General features: G+C 64.1%; 2 protein-coding genes across 3 annotated transcripts in view; one reads left to right on the top strand and one right to left on the bottom strand.

Moving 5' to 3' along the window:
• The window catches only part of LOC138825330 (GATOR1 complex protein NPRL3), a 35,276-nt gene extending 33,741 nt beyond the window's left edge, over positions 1-1,535 (top strand). For both annotated transcript variants that reach the window (XM_070019738.1, XM_070019739.1), the window contains exon 13: positions 585-1,535. In XM_070019738.1, coding sequence (XP_069875839.1) covers positions 585-750 — 166 coding nt within the window. In that variant the 3' untranslated portion in view covers positions 751-1,535. The remainder of the gene's footprint in view (positions 1-584) is intronic.
• On the bottom strand, positions 1,478-9,918 carry LOC138825331 (DNA-3-methyladenine glycosylase-like). Its single transcript, XM_070019740.1, has 4 exons — positions 9,775-9,918; positions 9,242-9,466; positions 4,331-4,535; positions 1,478-1,922 (listed from the first exon to the last, which is right to left on the bottom strand). Exons 1-4 carry the CDS (start codon positions 9,898-9,900, stop codon positions 1,540-1,542), a joined length of 939 nt encoding a protein of 312 aa, XP_069875841.1. The 5' UTR covers positions 9,901-9,918; the 3' UTR covers positions 1,478-1,539.
• Positions 9,919-18,306: the final 8,388 nt, after the last annotated feature.

The raw sequence follows: 18,306 nt of genomic DNA, 5'->3' as shown, positions 1-18,306 counted from the left end.
TGTGTTGAGTGCCGCCCTGGGGCAGAGATCCAGGCTTGGATGTTGATCTGTCACTAAGAGGCAGCAGCTCTGAGTTCTCACCCACAGGGGGCTTGGGAGCAGTTATAGGCTTAGGATGCCCATATGGTGGCCTAATGGCCTGACGGTCTGTCAAACTCACCCTGCCCAGGAAGGGTCAGGGTGCTGCATGTTGGCCTTCAGTGTGACTATGCCCCAGGCATTATGGACTATTTGCAGCTCTTCCAAACAGCTAGTCCAGGATTTTGTGCCAGCCTTAGCTACAGAAAGCCCCCTGGAGCAGGGTCCCTGCCACAGCAGCTCAGAAAAGCCTCTCGCAGCCCCCTGCCTGTCAGGTCGCTGGCTTGGGCCATCCCTGGTGGGAGCAGCAGTGTCTCACGGGTTCATTTCAGGCTCTCCGCTCATCCCTGGGACACTACCAAGGCACGGGGACACACGTGTGTGTGTGTGTGTGTGTGCGCGCACGCGTATGCCTCCCCCTCTGCTCAGAGTTGATCCTCACCAGTGGCGGTGGGCCTCCGTGGGGCTGCCTGTGGGCCAGGCTCACGCCACCCTCTCTCCTCCAGGCTCCTTCACTACTTCCGAGGCCGCCACCACCTGGAAGAGATCATGTACAACGAGAACACACGGCGCTCCCAGTTGCTTATGCTCTTTGACAAGTTCCGTAGCGTCCTGGTGGTAACCACCCACGAGGACCCTGTCATTGCTGTCTTCCAGGCACTGCTCACTTGAGACCAGGCAGGGCACGCAGAGGCTGCACACGTATGTCATGAACTGGCATCTCCATTCGTGGTTCTCTCATTGTGGGACCCTGAGCCTGCTTCTCTAAGGCCTGGCGTTGGATGGACAGCCATCCCTGGCTGTGCTCACTGAAGTCCTCCAGACCCTGGTGTGACTGCTTCCTTGCTGTGGGCTCCAGTCAGGGTTAGCAGTACTTTTCCAGTCCTTGGGCACCTCAGCATCACTGAATTGGAGGGGCAAACACACAGAGGCTGTGCCTTTCTAACCTTGGCTATCTTTGCTGTCTTTTCACCATCTACCCTGGAGAATGGGAGGAAACCTTTGCCCATCGGACAGCTGTGGCAGCAGATTAGGTCTGAGCACCAGGCTGATCCTGTGTGGCCCAAAGCCACCACCACCTCTGTTTACCACGCACTCCCTTTCTCCCATCTCACCATCAGTCTTTCTTGCCTAGTACTACCACAGGCATTACACAAACCACCAGCAGGCTCGCGGAGCTATCTCCCTGTCCTGATCATCTGAAGGACAAGGGCATGGGCTGGCCCAAGTGAGCTTGAGTAGCCCTGTCACTCAAGGTCAGCCTGTGGCGGGGTAGCCTGACTGGCAGCACAGAACCCTGGACCTGGGTGTGTGTGCACACCGGGGGTCCTGTCCTGCAAGCACTGGCTGAAGATAGGCTCATCTGTCAGCAGGGGCCTATCTGAAATGTAGGCAAACGTTCCCTAGAAGCAAATATTTATTTGACATTTAAACAATTAAAAAAACTTGTCTGAGCAGGCTCTATGTCCTGGCCTGTATGTCCTGCTCAGCCACTTTGTCCACCACACTGACCCAAGGGCAGCCCCGGATATAGAAGCGCAGGGGCTTCTTTGTCCACTCCCCTGCCTGACCAATGCCCACACGGGCTGCTGCCACTACAGCGGGTCCACTGGGCTGCGGAGACCCATGCTCCAGCCACAGAGCCCCATCCTGGGCCAGGTCCCGCTGGTCAAAGCTCTTGTCAATGGCCAGGGCCTGGCACAGCTTGGAGGGGCCATTGCAGAGCTCCCGGTCTTTGATGGGGCGGCCGGCAGCACCCTTCCGGCGCGTGCCGCGAAGCTGTCTCATGGACTCCAGTCCTTCTAGGGGCTCTAGTGCTCGCAGCAGGACACAAGATCCATCTCCTGTGGGACAGAGACACAGCTTGAAAATCAGATTCCCCACACCTCCCTGCGCCAACATGCTCCCAGCTCTGCAAGAGTCATGCAGTGGCCTTTCTGCATGTATATCTGCACTCGCTGCTTCTGGGTGCACCCTGGCAGGAGGATTTTGGACACTCTCTCTGAGCTTTCTAAGGCTAGCACTCTACCATTCTGAGCCACAGCGCCACTTCTGGTTTTCTGGTGGTTAACTGAAGATGAGAGTCTCAAGAGACATTCCTGCTCAGGCTGGCTTTGAACTGCAGTCCTCAGATCTCAGCCTCCTGAGGAGCTAGGATATTACAGGTATGAGCCACAGGTGCCCAGCAGGATGGGTCTTCTACCTGCCTCCCCTTCTCTCCATACCTGCATTCACAAGGCAGCTGAGCCTTCTCTAAGAGCCTCTGGCAGGCAGCAAGACCTCCACCATTGCATCGTGTAACCAACACTTAGCTGTAGAGACTTACACACAGTGAGTGCCCAGAGAGCAAGGACTGCTCACTTTCTTCAGGGTAGGGTTACCCTGGCCGGTTCCTGGGGGCTCCCCGCCTGCCACGCCCCTCAACACCCCTCGGGCAAACTGGTTCACAGCAGAGCAGCAGCCAGTGAATACATGCTGGGAGAGCCCTATCTGTGACTCTTGAGGAGAGGACACATGGCGGCAGGAGGTGCCTTAGGGCCCCATTTTCCTTGGTCTCTTCTGGCCCAACCTTCTATCAGGCTGGACTACTTCATGGGCTAGAAATGATGGGCTGACACTCTTGGGCCTAGCGGCCTTACAGTGACAGACACCCCAATTCTTCCTGCCCTGTGTGTCTGGAAAGGCCCTCAGGCTTCCTGGCTGAAGACTGTGACAGCCTGGGCCCTGGCAGAGCAACCCTGACTCCAGTTCAGCTGCTCTCCTGGGACACTCACTGCCACTGGCCTGTGCGGCTCTGGCTGCCGAGGTCCTGGGAGTCACCTGTTAGTCCCTGCTCTTGGGCCTTGGCTACAAGGTTGTACCTCGTCCCAGTGCCTGTCCAGGGTGGACAAAGCCATGTTCTCCAGCCCAGCTTGCACCTGGCAAACAATAGGTTCTTCTAAGTACATGCCACTCAGCTGGCCAGTTTTCAAATGCAAGCAAAGCATGAAGCTCCTGGGCTTTTGCCCTTGCTGCTCTCAGCTTCCCACCCGATTCCCTGTGTGCACCTGCCCCTTCTGTCTCCCTGCCCTCCCTGCTCCTGAGCCACCTGGGAATGGGCACAGAGGAAGCTTCACCTCATCACTACCCCCGCTCTCTTAACTCGATGGAACAGCTCCATCCTTACTTACCAAGCCGTCTTCTGTCCTCTGTAGCCCTCAGTGCTCACGCTCTTAAATCTTAAGTAGCTCCTGGCCCCCGTGTGTGCTGCTCATACTCCCTGAGCCAAATGGACGCTCCTAGAGCATCTGGTCACATGTTCACATGCCAGACCATGAGCCCCTTGCTGGCATCCCCGAGCATCTGGTTCAACAGGCTGAACATTCAGCAGACCAACGCTGGGACGGGCCAGCTGGACTTTGCTCCTTCAGCAGGATGCTTTGGCCTCAGACCCCGCCGTCTCCTGTACCTGGCACCGAGCTACGTGCTCACTGGGCTCCCCCTGCAACTGCAAGCACGTGGGTAAGCCCTCACAGGTGCACTGAACCTGTGTCTCCACTCATGATATCCAGAGTCAGAATTCTGCAGTGGCAGCTGACCTGGGCACTGTGGGGTGGCTGTCAGCACCCTCTATCTCCTAGATGACAGGACCCCCAAACACTGCCGAAGACAACTGTCCCTGGGTGAGAACTGATGGTGACCTCAAAATAGACTAGCGAAGCTCTGGGGTAAGCTCAGTTCATCACAAGTTAATCTCCATTCCATACCACCAGTCCCTTCTGCATTTACACCAGCACTCAGTTCTGTGCTGAGACAAGTGGTAATGTTAAGGGAACAATGCACTCTGGAGCCCCTGACCCCTTGAAATATCCTTGGCCTAAGCCGGGCGCTGGTGGCTCACGCCTGTAATCCTAGCTACTCAGGAGGCTGAGATCTGAGGATCGCGGTTCAAAGCCAGCCCGGGCAGGAGAGACCGTGAGACTCCTATCTCCAATAAACCACCAGAAAACCAGAAGTGGCGCTGTAGCTCAAGTGGTAGAGCGCTCGCCTTGAGCTGAAGAGCTGAAGGACAGTGCTCAGGCCCAGAGTTCAAGCCCCACAACCGACAAAAAAAAAAAAAAAAAGAAATATCCTTGGCCCATAACAAGCAACCAGAGTACCTGGTACTGTGACCTGGCCCTGGAGCGGCACTCCCTGCCTACCTCCCCTTGTCCTCCTCTGGGGGGTCCCTCACGTGCCAGTCCTTTGCTCCCCCAAGTCCAGTGCCACTAACCTTGGCTGGAGACATTCATGCAGAAGTACATGCCATAGATGATGTACACATAGAGAGTCCCCGCTTTCATGAACATGCTGCGGTTGCGGGGGGTCTGCCGGCCACCCCTCGAGTGGGCTGCTTCATCTTCCGGCCCCACGTAGGCCTCTGTCTCCACTATGCGGCCACGAAGCTCCGTGCCATCGGCAAGTCGCCGGACAAGGACCTGTGGGCAGTCCCTCTGTTCAGGGCCATAGGGACAGGGTCCACCCCAGCCCCCAGCTCAGACCCCCTGTAGGCTCAGGAGATGTGCCAGGTGTCTAGGTACAGTGGGCCTCCCACCCACACCTGTCTTCTCCGTGCTGCTACTTGTGCTGGCATTGAGCCTGAAAGCTGCTGAGGCCATCTGTGCCGGTGCCCCCTCCCCCCCAACCCCGCACTGGGCTTGAACGCAGGGCCTTGCTCTCTCACCTGGCGTTTTCACTCAAGGCTGGCACTCTACCCTTTGAGCCATACCTCCACTTCCAAGGCCACCAATCTGCCTGGCCACCACATTGTAGGTCTTGCTCACTAAGAGTCCTGACCACAGGTTGTCATCTCAAACTTCAGCCAGAGGTTGAAGATTCTTGGAAGTTCATTGTTCACTGAGTCTCTACCTTTCCATCTCCTCTCAGGATTCGCTTGAGAACCATGCTCAGCATGAAGCCAGGCAGTGTAGAAGGGACAGGGACCCTACTCAACCACCTAGGGAATTCCCAGTGTGTGTCATGTCCCCAGTCTCTGCTGTCAAAGCAGTCCCAAGCTGGGTGCCAGTGGCTCACGCCTGTAATTCCAGCTACTCAGGAGACTGAGATCTGAGAATCACGGTTCAAAGCCAGCCCGCGTAGGAAACGCCATGAGACTCTTAACTTTACAGACTCTTGTCTGTAAAGACAAGTCACCTGCTAGGAGGTGGTGGTTCAGGAGGCTGACATCTGAGGATCATGGTTCAAAGCCAGCCTGGGCAGGAAAGTCCAATTAACCCCCAGAAAACTGGAAGTGGCACTGTTGCTCAAAGTGGTAGAGCACTAGCCTTTACTGAAAAAGAGCTGAGGGATAGCACCCAGGCCCAGTTGAAGCCCCATGACTGACCAAAAAAAAAGAAAGTAAAAAGTAGGTGTCTCCATCTCTATTTCATGTTGCTTGAGGTTCAGTAAACAAGACAGTGGTCAGGCATTGGTGGCTCATGCCTGAAACCCTAAGAGGCTGTGACCTGAGGATACTGGTTTGAATCCAGCCAAGGCAGACAAATCCAAGAGACTCTTTATCTCCAATAAACCAGCAAACAGTAACAACAAAAAACCAAAACTTAAGTACAGCACAAACCAGCCTTGAGCAAAAAAACTAATAAGGACAGTACCCAGGCCCTGAGTTCAAGCCCCAGTACCGGCGCAATAACAAAAAATAGAAGACAAGGTGGAGGAAAGAAGGGAATGATGCTATTCCTAGATGCCCTCAAACCCCCACAGCTATCCCAGGCAATGAAGACAGGATTGGACATTTTGGAAGAGAAGCTCATGGGTGTAAGTATGCACAAGGCATTCCTGCCTTGGCTCCACTCTGCGTCCTGCCACAGCTGTAAGGAGCACATGGGCAGGGGCCGCTTCCCCTCTGGAGAGCTCTCCTACTAACCCTTTGCTGGCAGGATTGAGGGAGGCAGTGTCTGCCTTAGCTCCCTCAGAGAATGGTCTTAGTCTTCATCTCAGCTCACTGCATTGAACCTTTTAAATGAGCCTGTGACCCACACTTGTGTTCTGCAAGGCTGTTCCACTGGGAAGTCATGGGAAAGGCTGTGCTCCTCGACCTGACCCATGCGCTCAAGTGGACAGCTGAAGGAGTAACTGATGTACCCAGGATGCCGAGGTTGGATGTTTTATGGAACTCTTACTTTATGCTACCTTTGGGTCCTTGACCCAAACCTGGAATAAACCTGTTCCATGTGCTGTTTTGTCCTAAGGGCTCATTACTAAGCTGTCTGTAGTGAACATTTCTTCTGACCCTTACAGGGAAGACGTCCCAACAGAAACAAAATCACATCCCTTTCCAGTAAGTTAAGGTCTGTTCTTTTTTTTTTCTTTGGTCAGCCGTGGGGCTTGAACTCTGGGCCTGGGCACTGTCCCTCAGCTCTTCAGATCAAGGTGAGCGCTCTACCACTTGAGCTACAGCGCCACTTCCGGTTTTCTGGTGGTTTATTGGAGATAGGAGTCTCACGGTCTCTCCTGCCCGGGCTGGCTTTGAACCTCGATCCTCAGATCTCAGCCTCCTGAGTAGCTAGGATTACAGGCATGAGCCACCAGCGCCCGGCTCAAGGTCTGTTCTTTTTAGCACCTAATTCTTGGCACTAGTTTTCCCCTTAACCCCAAAAACCGGCAGTCCTTGCCCCTTTTAGCCTAAAAGTATGCATTTAAAAGACAAAGATGAGCCGGGCGCTGGTGGCTCACGCCTGTAATCCTAGCTACTCAGGAGGCTGAGATCTGAGGATCACGCTTCAAAGCCAGTCCTGGCAGGAGAGACCGTGAGACTCTTACCTCCAGTTATTTACAAGATGGCTCAAGCAGCGGTACAGAGCTAGCCTTGAGCTGAAGAGCTGAGGGACAGCGCCCAGGCCCAGAGTTCAAGCCCCACAACCAACACCACCAACAACAAAAAGATAAAGGTGAGCTAGATGGTGGTGGCTCACACCTGTAATCCTAGCAACTCAGAAGGCTGAAATCTGAGGATCATGATTTGAAGCCAGCCTGGGTCTCCAGTTAACCACTAGAAAACTGGAAGTGGAGCTGTGGAGAGCACTAGCCTTGAAGAAAAGGAGCTCGGGAACAGTGCTCAGGCCCTGAGTTCAAGCCCCAGGATCACCACCAACAAACCCAGGCCAGGCAGGAAAGTGTGAGACACTTTTATCACCAATTAACCACAAAAAGCCTGAAGTGGACCTGTAGCTCAAGTGGTAGAGTGCTAGCCTTGAGCAAAATGCTCAGGGTTGGGATGCAAGCCCCAGAGCTAGTTAAGTAAATAAATTAAATAAATAAAGGAAAAAGAAGTGGGCCATGAAGGTCTGGCTGTGCTTTGGCACCTATGATGCTTCAGGCAGAACCAGCTAACTCTGGCTGTGTACGCAGGCTAACAGGTTGGGCCTTTGCACTTCCTGTCCAGCTGGCTTAGCTCGGATCCTCACCCTATACTGGGCTGCCTCTGGGGAAACTGCGTCAGTGTCAACTGAGCCACATGGCAGGGAGGGAGCTGTCCCAAGCAATTCTGATGCTAGCAACGCCCTGGCAGCCACGTTCAGTCCCGCGTGCCTGAAATGAGCGCATGGTGTCATGCGGTCAGGCCCCAGCCAGGGCACCAGCTGTGTGAGCAGACGACATGCAATGGACTGCGGTCTCAGCAAGTGGCTTTCCTGAGGACCCCGGGTGGGTGAGGCTGAGGACGCAGCTGCTGCCGTCACTGCCAGGGCAGGAGCCATTACTGGTCTCCTTTTTCTTTCCAGTGACCCCAGGTAACTGGGACCCAACTGCCACGCCGACTCCAGTGGAGTCTGCTTAGCATGGGAAACCATCTATCAGACCATGATAGGGGCTTCAGAGACCTATCTCTTGAGTTTTGGGACTTCACCGAAGTCTACCTCAGAGAATGGGGCTTTACAGAAACATATCTCCAAGTTTTGGGACTTCACCGAAGTCTACCTCGGAGAATAGGGCTTCTAAGAGGCCTACTCCTGGTTTTAAAAAGGCTGGCAAACCCCTGGGAAAAGATGTGTTTCTGTCTTTCTTCCCTCATAAGAGTGCCTATTAATCTTTTACTGCTTCTACTGCTTTTTGTACTTGCTCATTGTCAACGTTCCCTTATTCAAAGCTCTTTCTTAAGAGTGTTGACGACTCCAATATCTGATGAGTGTCTTAAAAATATGACGGACTCAGCCGGGCGCTGGTGGCTCACGCCTGTAATCCTAGCTACTCAGGAGGCTGAGATCTGAGGATCGCGGTTCAAAGCCAGCCCGGGCAGGAGAGACCGTGAGACTCCTATCTCCAATAAACCACCAGAAAACCGAAAGTGGCGCTGTAGCTCAAGTGGTAGAGCGCTCGCCTTGAGCTGAAGAGCTGAGGGACAGCGCCCAGGCCCAGAGTTCAAGCCCCACGGCCGACAAAAAAAAAAAAAAAAAAAAAAAAAATATGACGGACTCACCAGAGTTAAGTGCTAACCCTGAAACCCCTCTTATGAAGGCTAGTAGACAAGTTATAAGTAAATATAAAAGTATTGGGGGTTTCACAAAGTCACTTCAGCAGAAGGAATTGTTTGTAAGGGACTTACAAGAAGCTGTAGGCTCAGCTAAAACAGAAAGAATGTATGGCAATTGCTGAGATAATTATTTAGGAGAGAGAATTTCCTGCTGTTTACTAAGAGAATTGCTAAACCTAGAGAACTGCTAGGTCTCCTTAAAGTTTACTATTAAAGAAGAGACAGGAAAGATCTTATGGGAAAGTTAAGACCTCTATAAAAATAGGTAATGGTTAATTGGTGACAAACATCGAAACCCAAACCCATTGTATTCCTTAGAGATAAGCGGAAGATAAATGCCTATCAGGTGCCCAGCTGGTGACCACCCAAGAAAAAAGCCATGCAGCAAGATTGTGTAACCTTTTGCCCTTTCTCATGAAGACTTCTGTTATAAAAGTTTGCTATCCTCTGCATTAAATCGCACTCAGCACTCAGCATCCACTCCTAATGTGTGTGAGTTGTCTGTTTGCCATCTCCCCATCCTATTCCAGGTTCCTCCCCTAGGTATCCTCCGTCATCCCGACAGAACCCGGTCCGCGGCACCCAACTATCCAGGAACTTGTGCGTGCCCGCTAGTGAGGCGCACCTGGGCAGCGGTCACCCCGGGGCGGATGTTACCTGTCCCAGAAATGCCCGGGCGAGGGGGACTGCTGGCTGGTTGAAAAACTCCGTCCCCAGCCGCACACCAGGCTCCTGTGGACTGGAGAAGTAGACGCTGCGCCGGAGGCCCGGGGTCCGGGGCGGCGCCCGGGGAGGGGAGGCCCGCAGGGTGTCCGCTGGCGACCGCGGCTCTCCGGCCTCTGCCCGCCGCTGCTGCCTTTTTTGCCCGGTCTTCGGAAAAAGCTGAAACCGGAGGGGAAACGGATCTCTAGGTGCGGAAGGCCCGGGGTGTGCTCACGGGGGCCTGCCTCGGTTTCCCCGTCCGCAGCGGGCAGCGCCCACGCCACAGGTTGTCAGGCCCCGCCCCCCGCCGGCCCCGAGGCCCCGCAGCCCCCCCCGGAGGCCCCGCCGGCCCCGAGGCCCCGCAGCCCCCCCCGGAGGCCCCGCAGCCCCCGCCGGCCCCGAGGCCCCGCAGCCCCCGCCGGCCGCCACCCCCGGAGGCCCCGCAGCCCCCGCCGGACCGTGACGTGACCGTGGCCGCGGCCTCTCACCCGGCTCGCTCCCCGGCCGGCCCCGGCGCCTTCCGGGCGGCGCGCTGGTCCCGGAGGCGGAGGTCCGTCGGGCGCGGCCTCGGGCGCCGGCTCCCCGCGAGCTCGGGCCGCGCCGCGCGCTCGCATCCGGCCGCTCGGCCAGCGCGTCCCGGCCGCCGGAAGTGGGCGGGGCCGCGCCTGCGCGGAAGGCGCCGGGGGGGAGGCGCCGCGGCCCCCGGTACGGGATCGGGGAGAGGCTCCGGCTCGCGGGCGTCAGACCGCACGGGGTGGGGCCGGGGACCGCGTCTCCTGAGTCCGGAGGGCCTGGCCCCGCGGTCGGGCTCTCCGCGGGAGCAAGGGGCGGGCGGGCGGGCGGGGCTTCTTACCCCGCCGCGCACCCCCAGCGCGCGCTCCCCGCCCGCCCCCGGACCCGCGCTCCCCGCCCCCCGGACCCGCGCTCCCCGCCCGCCCGCCCCCGGACCCGCGCTCCCCGCCCGCCCGCCCCCGGACCCGCGCTCCCCGCCCGCCCGCCCCCCGACCCGCGCTCCCCGCCCGCCCCCGGACCCGCGCTCCCCGCCCGCCCCCGGACCCGCGCTCCCCGCCCGCCCGCCCCCGGACCCGCGCTTCCCGCCCGCCCGCCCCCGGACCCGCGCTCCCCGCCCGCCCGCCCCCCGCCCCGCGCTCCCCGCCCGCCCCCCGCCCCGCGCTCCCCGCCCCCGGACCCGCGCTCCCCGCCCGCCCCCCGACCCGCGCTCCCCGCCCCCCGACCCGCGCTCCCCGCCCGCCCCCCGGACCCGCGCCCTCCGCTCCGCGCTCCCCGTGTCCGCGGGCCCTCCGCTCCCCTCCCCGTGTCCGCGGGCCCTCCGCTCCCCTCCCCGTGTCCGCGGGCCCTCCGCTCCGCGCCCCCCCCCCCGTGTCCGCGGGCCCTCCGCTCCCCTCCCCGTGTCCGCGGGCCCTCCGCTCCCCTCCCCGTGTCCGCGGGCCCTCCGATCCCCTCCCCGTGTCCGCGGGCCCTCCGCTCCGCGCCCCCCCCCGTGTCCGCGGGCCCTCCGCTCCGCGCCCCCCGTGTCCGCGGGTCCTCCGCTCCCCTCCCCGTGTCCCCGTGTCCGCGGGCCCTCCGCTCCCCTCCCCGTGTCCCCGTGTCCGCGGGTCCTCCGCTCCCCTCCCCGTGTCCCCGTGTCCGCGGGCCCTCCGCTCCGCGCCCCCCGTGTCCGCGGGCCCTCCGCTCCCCGTGTCCTCGTGTGTGCAGGGCCTCCCGCACACCGTGCAGTCTGTACAAATCCTTGAGGTCCTCCTGAACTGTCCCTGAGCGCGTGGCCCCGGCTCAGCCCCACAGCACAGCAGCTCGAGTGGAGTGGACGCCATGGCCGCGTGCCTGCCACCCTCCCGTGCCTCCGGCCCCCGGCCCCAGGCAGGGCCCTGTTCTGCTGCCTGGCTGACCAGCCCGGCCCAGCGCCCACCCCATCCTGGGCGGGGGGACGGAGGGAGGACACCTCTGAGTCTGGGGAGGAGGGAGGGAGGACGCCTCTGAGTCTGGGGAGGAGGGAGGGAGGACGCCTCTGAGTCTGGGGAGGGAGGGAGGGAGGGAGGACACCTCTGAGTCTGGGGAGGGAGGGAGGACACCTCTGAGTCTGGGGAGGGAGGGAGGACACCTCTGAGCCTGGGGAGGGAGGGAGGGAGGACACCTCTGAGTCTGGGGAGGGAGGGAGGACACCTCTGAGTCTGGGGAGGAGGGAGGGAGGACGCCTCTGAGTCTGGGGAGGGAGGGAGGGAGGACACCTCTGAGTCTGGGTAGGAGGGAGGGAGGACGCCTCTGAGTCTGGGGAGGGAGGGAGGGAGGGAGGACGCCTCTGAGTCTGGGGAGGGAGGGAGGGAGGGAGGACGCCTCTGAGTCTGGGGAGGGAGGGAGGGAGGGAGGACGCCTCTGAGCCTGGGGAGGGAGGGAGGGAGGACGCCTCTGAGCCTGGGGAGGAGGGAGAGAGGACGCTTGAGTCTGGGGAGGGAGGGAGGGAGGGCACCTCTGAGTCTGGGGAGGGAGGGAGGGAGGACGCCTCTGAGCCTGGGGAGGGAGGAAGGGAGGACGCTTGAGTCTGGGGAGGGAGGGAGGGAGGACGCTTGAGTCTGGGGAGGGAGGGAGGACGCCTCTGAGTCTGGGGAGGAGGGAGGGAGGGAGGACACCTCTGAGTCTGGGGAGGAGGGAGGGAGGGAGGGAGGACACCTCTGAGTCTGGGGAGGGAGGGAGGACGCTTGAGTCTGGGGAGGGAGGGAGGGAGGACACCTCTGAGTCTGGGGAGGAGGGAGGGAGGACGCCTCTGAGTCTGGGGAGGAGGGAGGGAGGACACCTCTGAGTCTGGGGAGGAGGGAGGGAGGGCGCCTCTGAGTCTGGGGAGGGAGGGAGGGAGAGAGGACGCTTGAGTCTGGGGAGGGAGGGAGGGAGGACGCCTCTGAGTCTGGGGAGGAGGGAGGGAGGACACCTCTGAGTCTGGGGAGGAGGGAGGGAGGGAGGGCACCTCTGAGTCTGGGGAGGGAGGGGGGAGGGCACCCCTTTGCTGCTGTTTGCTGCATGTGCAGGGTAGGGGTGGGGAAACTGTCATAAATCCCAGCGGAAGGGCTGGGAAGGTGGCTCAGTGGTAAAGCGCATGCCTTGCATGCATGAGGCCCTGGGTTCAATTCCTCAGCACCACATAAGCAGAAAAAGCCAAAGCCGTAAGTGGCACTGTGGCTTACATGGTAGAGCGCTCGCCTTGGCCTTGAGCTGGAGAGCTGAGGGATAGCGCCCAGGCCCCAACTAAAAACAACAAATCCCAGTGGCAGAGGCAGGGAGGTCTGGCCGCCCCCCAGCCACTCTGCCCAAAGATGACTCCCCTTTCCTGTGGGAACAACGCTCCCTTCCCCCCCCCAGTCTGAGTAGCCAGCACCATACCACGGCCCCTGGTGTAGCGTGGGCAGCCTGGCCCTGCCCAGGAAGAGGTGGCTGCTGCCACCGCCCCAGCCCCACTGCTGATGTGAGGGCCTGAGCGTGGGAGTGGTGCAATCTGTGTCCCACCCCCACTTCTCCCACCCCCACTTCCGGCTGCAGGCTGGCCAGCCGGGTCTTCCCGCAGTGGTCTGCAGGCAGACTGAAGCCCAGTGGAGGCTGAGAGGAGGGGCTTGGAGGCTGGCAGGAGGGAGGGAGGCTGGGGACTGGCTGGAGGGAGGCTGGCAGGAGGGAGGCTGGGGGCTGGCTGGAGGGAGGCTGGCAGGAGGGAGGCTGGGGGCTGGCTGGAGGGAGGCTGGGCGCTGGGGAGGTTGGCTGGAGGGAGGGAGGCTGGGGACTGGCTGGAGGGAGGCTGGCTGGAGGCTGGCTGGGGGCTGGCAGGAGGGAGGCTGGGCGCTGGGGAGGTTGGCTGGAGGGAGGCTGGGGGCTGGCTGGAGGGAGGCTGGGCGCTGGGGAGGTTGGCTGGAGGGAGGGAGGCTGGGGACTGGCTGGAGGGAGGCTGGCTGGAGGGAGGCTGGGGGGAGGCTGGGGGCTGGCAGGAGGGAGGCTGGGGGGAGGCTGGGGGCTGGCTGGAGGGAGGCTGGCTGGAGGGAGGCTGGCTGGAGGGAGGCTGGGGGCTGGCAGGAGGGAGGCTGGGGGGAGGCTGGGGACTGGCTGGAGGGAGGCTGGCTGGAGGGAGGCTGGGGGGAGGCTGGGGGCTGGCAGGAGGGAGGCTGGCTGGAGGGAGGCTGGGGGGAGGCTGGGGGCTGGCTGGAGGGAGGCTGGCTGGAGGGAGGCTGGAGGGAGGCTGGGGGCTGGCTGGAGGGAGGCTGGCTGGAGGGAGGCTGGGGGGAGGCTGGGGGCTGGCTGGAGGGAGGCTGGGGGGAGGCTGGGGGCTGGCTGGAGGGAGGCTGGGCGCTGGGGAGGTTGGCTGGAGGGAGGGAGGCTGGGGACTGGCTGGAGGGAGGCTGGCTGGAGGGAGGCTGGGGGGAGGCTGGGGACTGGCTGGAGGGAGGCTGGGGACTGGCTGGAGGGAGGCTGGGGGGAGGCTGGGGACTGGCTGGAGGGAGGCTGGCTGGAGGGAGGCTGGAGGGAGGCTGGCTGGAGGGAGGCTGGGGGGATGCTGGGGGCTGGCAGGAGGGAGGCTGGGGACTGGCTGGGGGGAGGCTGGGGGCTGGCTGGAGGGAGGCTGGCTGGAGGGAGGCTGGCTGGAGGGAGGCTGGGGGCTGGCTGGAGGGAGGCTGGGGGGAGGCTGGGGACTGGCTGGAGGGAGGCTGGCAGGAGGGAGGCTGGGGGGAGGCTGGGGGCTGGCAGGAGGGAGGCTGGGGACTGGCTGGAGGGAGGCTGGCTGGAGGGAGGCTGGGGGCTGGCTGGAGGGAGGCTGGGGGCTGGCTGGAGGGAGGCTGGCAGGAGGGAGGCTGGGGGTTGGCTGGAGGGAGGCTGGGGGCTGGCAGGAGGGAGGCTGGGGGGAGGCTGGGGGCTGGCTGGAGGGAGGCTGGCTGGAGGGAGGCTGGGGGGAGGCTGGGGACTGGCTGGAGGGAGGCTGGGGGGAGGCTGGGGGCTGGCTGGAGGGAGGCTGGCTGGAGGGAGGCTGGGGGGAGGCTGGGGGCTGGCAGGAGGGAGCAAGGCTTCCAGGCTGCCGAGGGCTGAAGCCTCCTGCTGCTATGAATGTGTGGCTGTCAGTCCCCTGGCCCAGCAAACTGCTCTGTGGGATGGGCTGCTAGCTGCTGAAGTGGGGATGGCTGCGGCCGCCCCGTCTGGCCCAGCCCTCTGGGATGGCAGGGGTCAGCTGTTTCTTGAGGAGAGAGGGCAGCAGCTGTCTAGCAGGCCAAGGAGTGGGGTGGGCTGCCATTTCCCGGCAGAAAGCCTTGCTACCCTACCACTAGCCCTGGGCCCAGGAAGCTACTAGGACTTCCTTGCTAAGCCTGGGGCCATGGGAGGGGGCAGCTGCTTCGGATGGTCTGTGGCTTCCGCCGTCTGTCTAGCTGGACCCCTTTAGCCAGCGGCTGGTTCCAGGGCCATCCCTGCACCTGCGCATCTGCTTCCTAGGTGTGCGCACAAGGCCCCGAGAAGCCGAGAGCCATATTCTGGAGTGTTTTGTGGCCGAGACGCTCTGCTGTGGATGCCAGAGTCGCTGTGCGGTGTCCTCTTCCTGGCTAGGGCTCCTAGTGCTCCTCTCAAGCCCTGAAGCCAGGTCCAGCCCCAGACACCCACCCAGCAGCCTCAGGTGTGTGGGGAAGCTTCATCCGACTCATTTCTCCACAATAAATGAACCCAGGGACCAAGATTCCCTGTCAGGCTGCTTCTCCCACACCACAGGTCAGCAAGGTAGGCATGCAGTGGAGAGAGTGGACGGGGGACACGTGTGTCTGCTCTCCCAGCTCACTCTGCTCCATGTCCTTATTCAGGACACCAAGGTGCTCTGAGCCCGAGGCTGGGACTCACTGACACCGCAGCGAGGTACCTGTGAGAGGCAGTGGGTTTGCCAGAGGGACCGCCGCAGAGACCCTGGCCACCTCGGGGTCCTGGGGAGGGGGAGCTCTGGAAGCCACACACCTGTCAGTTAATGCAGACCATCTTCCCCACAAAGGTGACTTGTGTCAGGGCTGCCTGTTGCAGCGGTGAGCCAGCGTCAGCTCCTGCTCGTGGCCCCTGGAGATGGGTCAGGATGGCAGTCCGCGGTGTCTGCTGCAGAGAGGGGACCCCCGATACCAGATGCCCCACTGTGGCATGTCCCTGGCTTCCAGACATGACAGCACTGCTGGTCTAGCCATCCTAGTCGGGGCATCCAGGCCCTGTGGCCAGCTTATCCCTGGGAGGGGCCAAGAGTGCCAGGCATGGAGACTGTCCCTTCTGGGGGCCTGGCAGGATTAGCTTAGGCCTGGAGACCTGAGCCTCTGCTTCCTCCAGTAGCCCCCTCCTCTCAGAGAACCACCACCACTCTCTCCCAAGTCTCCAGGTCTCCCTCTAGGTAAGAACTGTGTTCATAAGCAGGCGCCCTGCCCCTCAGCAAGGCCACAGGAACAGAGAGGACTGTGCACGGTGCCCAGGCTCTGGGACCTGTTGCCATATTTTGTTCAAGTAGTCAACTTTATTTTCAGGCCCTGCCAGTGTTGGCTGTGGATGCAGCATTACTGACTGTTGGTAGCAATAACTCCGTTCTGAGTGGGAGAGGGCCACTTGCACCCAGGATATGGTTGGGCAGCAGCGGCTGGTGACCCGGCCGGCTCTTGAGTAACTGGCTGTAGATTTGAGGCCAGAGCGACTTGTGGGGAGAAGGGAGAGGTCAAGCCAGTGAGCAGAGGAAGCTGGGTTCCCACCCACAACCCGGGGGTGGCCCGGCCATGGGCAGCCTCGGTGGGAAGCCCGATGGCCCTTTTATGTCCGGCTTAGTGTGCAGAGTCCATCTGGGAAGGCGGGCTGGGGCGTGCCACCCGCTGCTGGGGTCTAAGGGCAGGTGTAAGCAGAGGGTCGTGTGCAGGCCAGCGAGTGTGCATTCGTGTGTGAACACGCTAGTGGTGTGCTTGTATCCTCGTGAAAAGTGTGTACTGCATAGGTGTGCTGGGAGTCTGTGTACACAGGCGGGTGTGGTGCTCATGTGTGCGAGGTCGAGCGTGTCTGTGAGCGTGTGAGATGGGGGCTCCAGGCCCGTGTGGGCCTGGGGGTCAGCTTCTGCTTGTCTTCTGTGTGTGGGGGGGAGGGGGGAGGGGGGAGGGGGGAGGAGGGGAGGGGGAGCCCGGGGGAGGGGGGAGAAGGGGGAGGAGGGGAGGGGGAGCCCGGGGGAGGGGGGAGAAGGGGGAGGAGGGGAGGGGGAGCCCGGGGGAGGGGGGAGAAGGGGGAGGAGGGGAGGGGGAGCCCGGGGGAGGGGGGAGAAGGGGGAGGAGGGGAGGGGAGCCCGGGGGAGGGGGGAGAAGGGGGAGGAGGGGAGGGGGAGCCCGGGGGAGGGGGGAGAAGGGGGAGGAGGGGAGGGGGAGCCCGGGGGAGGGGGGAGAAGGGGGAGGAGGGGAGGGGGAGCCCGGGGGAGGGGGGAGAAGGGGGAGGAGGGGAGGGGGAGCCCGGGGGAGGGGGGAGAAGGGGGAGGAGGGGAGGGGGAGCCCGGGGGAGGGGGGAGAAGGGGGAGGAGGGGAGGGGAGCCCGGGGGAGGGGGGAGGCCGCAGTCGGGGCTCGCGGTGCTCAGGCCAGTGCTCCCACTGGCTGGAGGTCGCCGACCGTGCGGTTAGCCGGCCAGGGGACCCTCCTGCGCCCCGGACCCCCGCACAGACCCGGGCAGGGCCGGGCCAGGCTCGCCCTGGACCCGGGGCTGAGGTTGGTCCTGGCAGGGCAGACGCGGGCCGGGCGGGGCCTGGCGGGCCTGGCGGGCGGGGGGGGGGGGGGGGGGGGGCTCCCTGGAGGAGGCGCCGCCGGCCGGGCCGCCTGGCGGGCGGGGGGCGGGCGGGGGCCGGGCCTGGCGGGCGGGGGGCGGGCGGGGGCCGGGCCTGGCGGGCGGGGGGGCCGGGCCTGGCGGGCGGGGGGCCGGGCCTGGCGGGCGGGGGGCGGGCGGGGGCCGGGCCTGGCGGGCGGGGGGCCGGGCCTGGCGGGCGGGGGGCCGGGCCTGGCGGGCGGGGGGCCGGGCCTGGCGGGTGGGGGGCCGGGCCTGGCGGGCGGGGGGCGGGGGGCGGGCGGGCGGGGGGCGGGGGGCCGGCCCTGGCGGGCGGGGGGCGGGGGGCGGGGGGCGGGCGGGCGGGGGGCGGGGGGCGGGGGGCCGGGCCTGGCGGGCCTGGCAGGCGGGGGGCGGGGGGCGGGCGGGCGGGGGGCGGGGGGCGGGGGGCCGGGCCTGGCGGGCCTGGCAGGCGGGGGGCGGGGGGCGGGCGGGCGGGGGGCGGGGGGCGGGGGGCCGGGCCTGGCGGGCCTGGCAGGCGGGGGGCGGGGGGGCGGGCGGGCGGGGGGCGGGGGGCGGGGGGCCGGGCCTGGCGGGCCTGGCAGGCGGGGGGCGGGGGGCGGGGGGCGGGGGCCTGGCGGGCGGGGGGCGGGGTCGGGGGCCTGGCGGGCGGGGGCCGGGCCTGGCGGGCCTGGCGGGCGGGGGCCGGGCCTGGCGGGCCTGGCGGGCGGGGGGCGGGGGGCGGGGACCGGGCCTGGCGGGCGGGGGCCGGGCCTGGCGGGCGGGGGCCGGGCCTGGCGGGGGGCGGGGGGCGGGGGGCGGGGACCGGGCCTGGCGGGCGGGGGGCGGGGGGCGGGGGCCGGGGGCCGGGGGCCGGGGGCCGGGCCTGGCGGGCGGGGGCCGGGCCTGGCGGGCGGGGGGCGGGGGGGCGGGGGGGCGGGGGACGGGGGCCGGGCCTGGCGGGCGGGGGCCGGGCCTGGCGGGCCTGGCGGGCGGGGGGCGGGGGGCCGGGCCTGGGGGGCGGGGGGGCGGGGGGCGGGGGGCGGGGGGCGGGGACCGGGCCTGGCGGGCGGGGGGCGGGGGGCGGGGGCCGGGCCTGGCGGGCGGGGGCCGGGCCTGGCGGGCGGGGGGGCGGGGGGCGGGGGGCGGGGGCCGGGCCTGGCGGGCGGGGGCCGGGCCTGGCGGGCGGGGCGGGCGGGGCGGGCGGGCTCCCCGGAGGAGGCGCCGCGGGCCGGGCCGG

This window comes from Dipodomys merriami, unplaced genomic scaffold, assembly GCF_024711535.1.
Source record: "Dipodomys merriami isolate MVZ:Mamm:240054 unplaced genomic scaffold, mDipMer1.0.p SCAF_137, whole genome shotgun sequence".
In the NCBI taxonomy this organism is placed as follows: domain Eukaryota; kingdom Metazoa; phylum Chordata; class Mammalia; order Rodentia; family Heteromyidae; genus Dipodomys; species Dipodomys merriami.
This window is presented reverse-complemented; position numbering and strand designations above follow the sequence as displayed.

Coding starts and splice junctions, on each gene's coding strand:
- LOC138825331 (XM_070019740.1), bottom strand. CDS start 9,900: ATGCGAGCGCGCGGCGCGGCCCGAGCTCGCGGGGAGCCGGCGCCCGAG. Junction 9,467..9,774: donor CCGGCCGGGGAGCGAGCCGG/GTGAGAGGCCGC, acceptor CTCCGGTTTCAG/CTTTTTCCGAAGACCGGGCA. Junction 4,536..9,241: donor CCCGGGCATTTCTGGGACAG/GTAACATCCGCC, acceptor GACTGCCCACAG/GTCCTTGTCCGGCGACTTGC.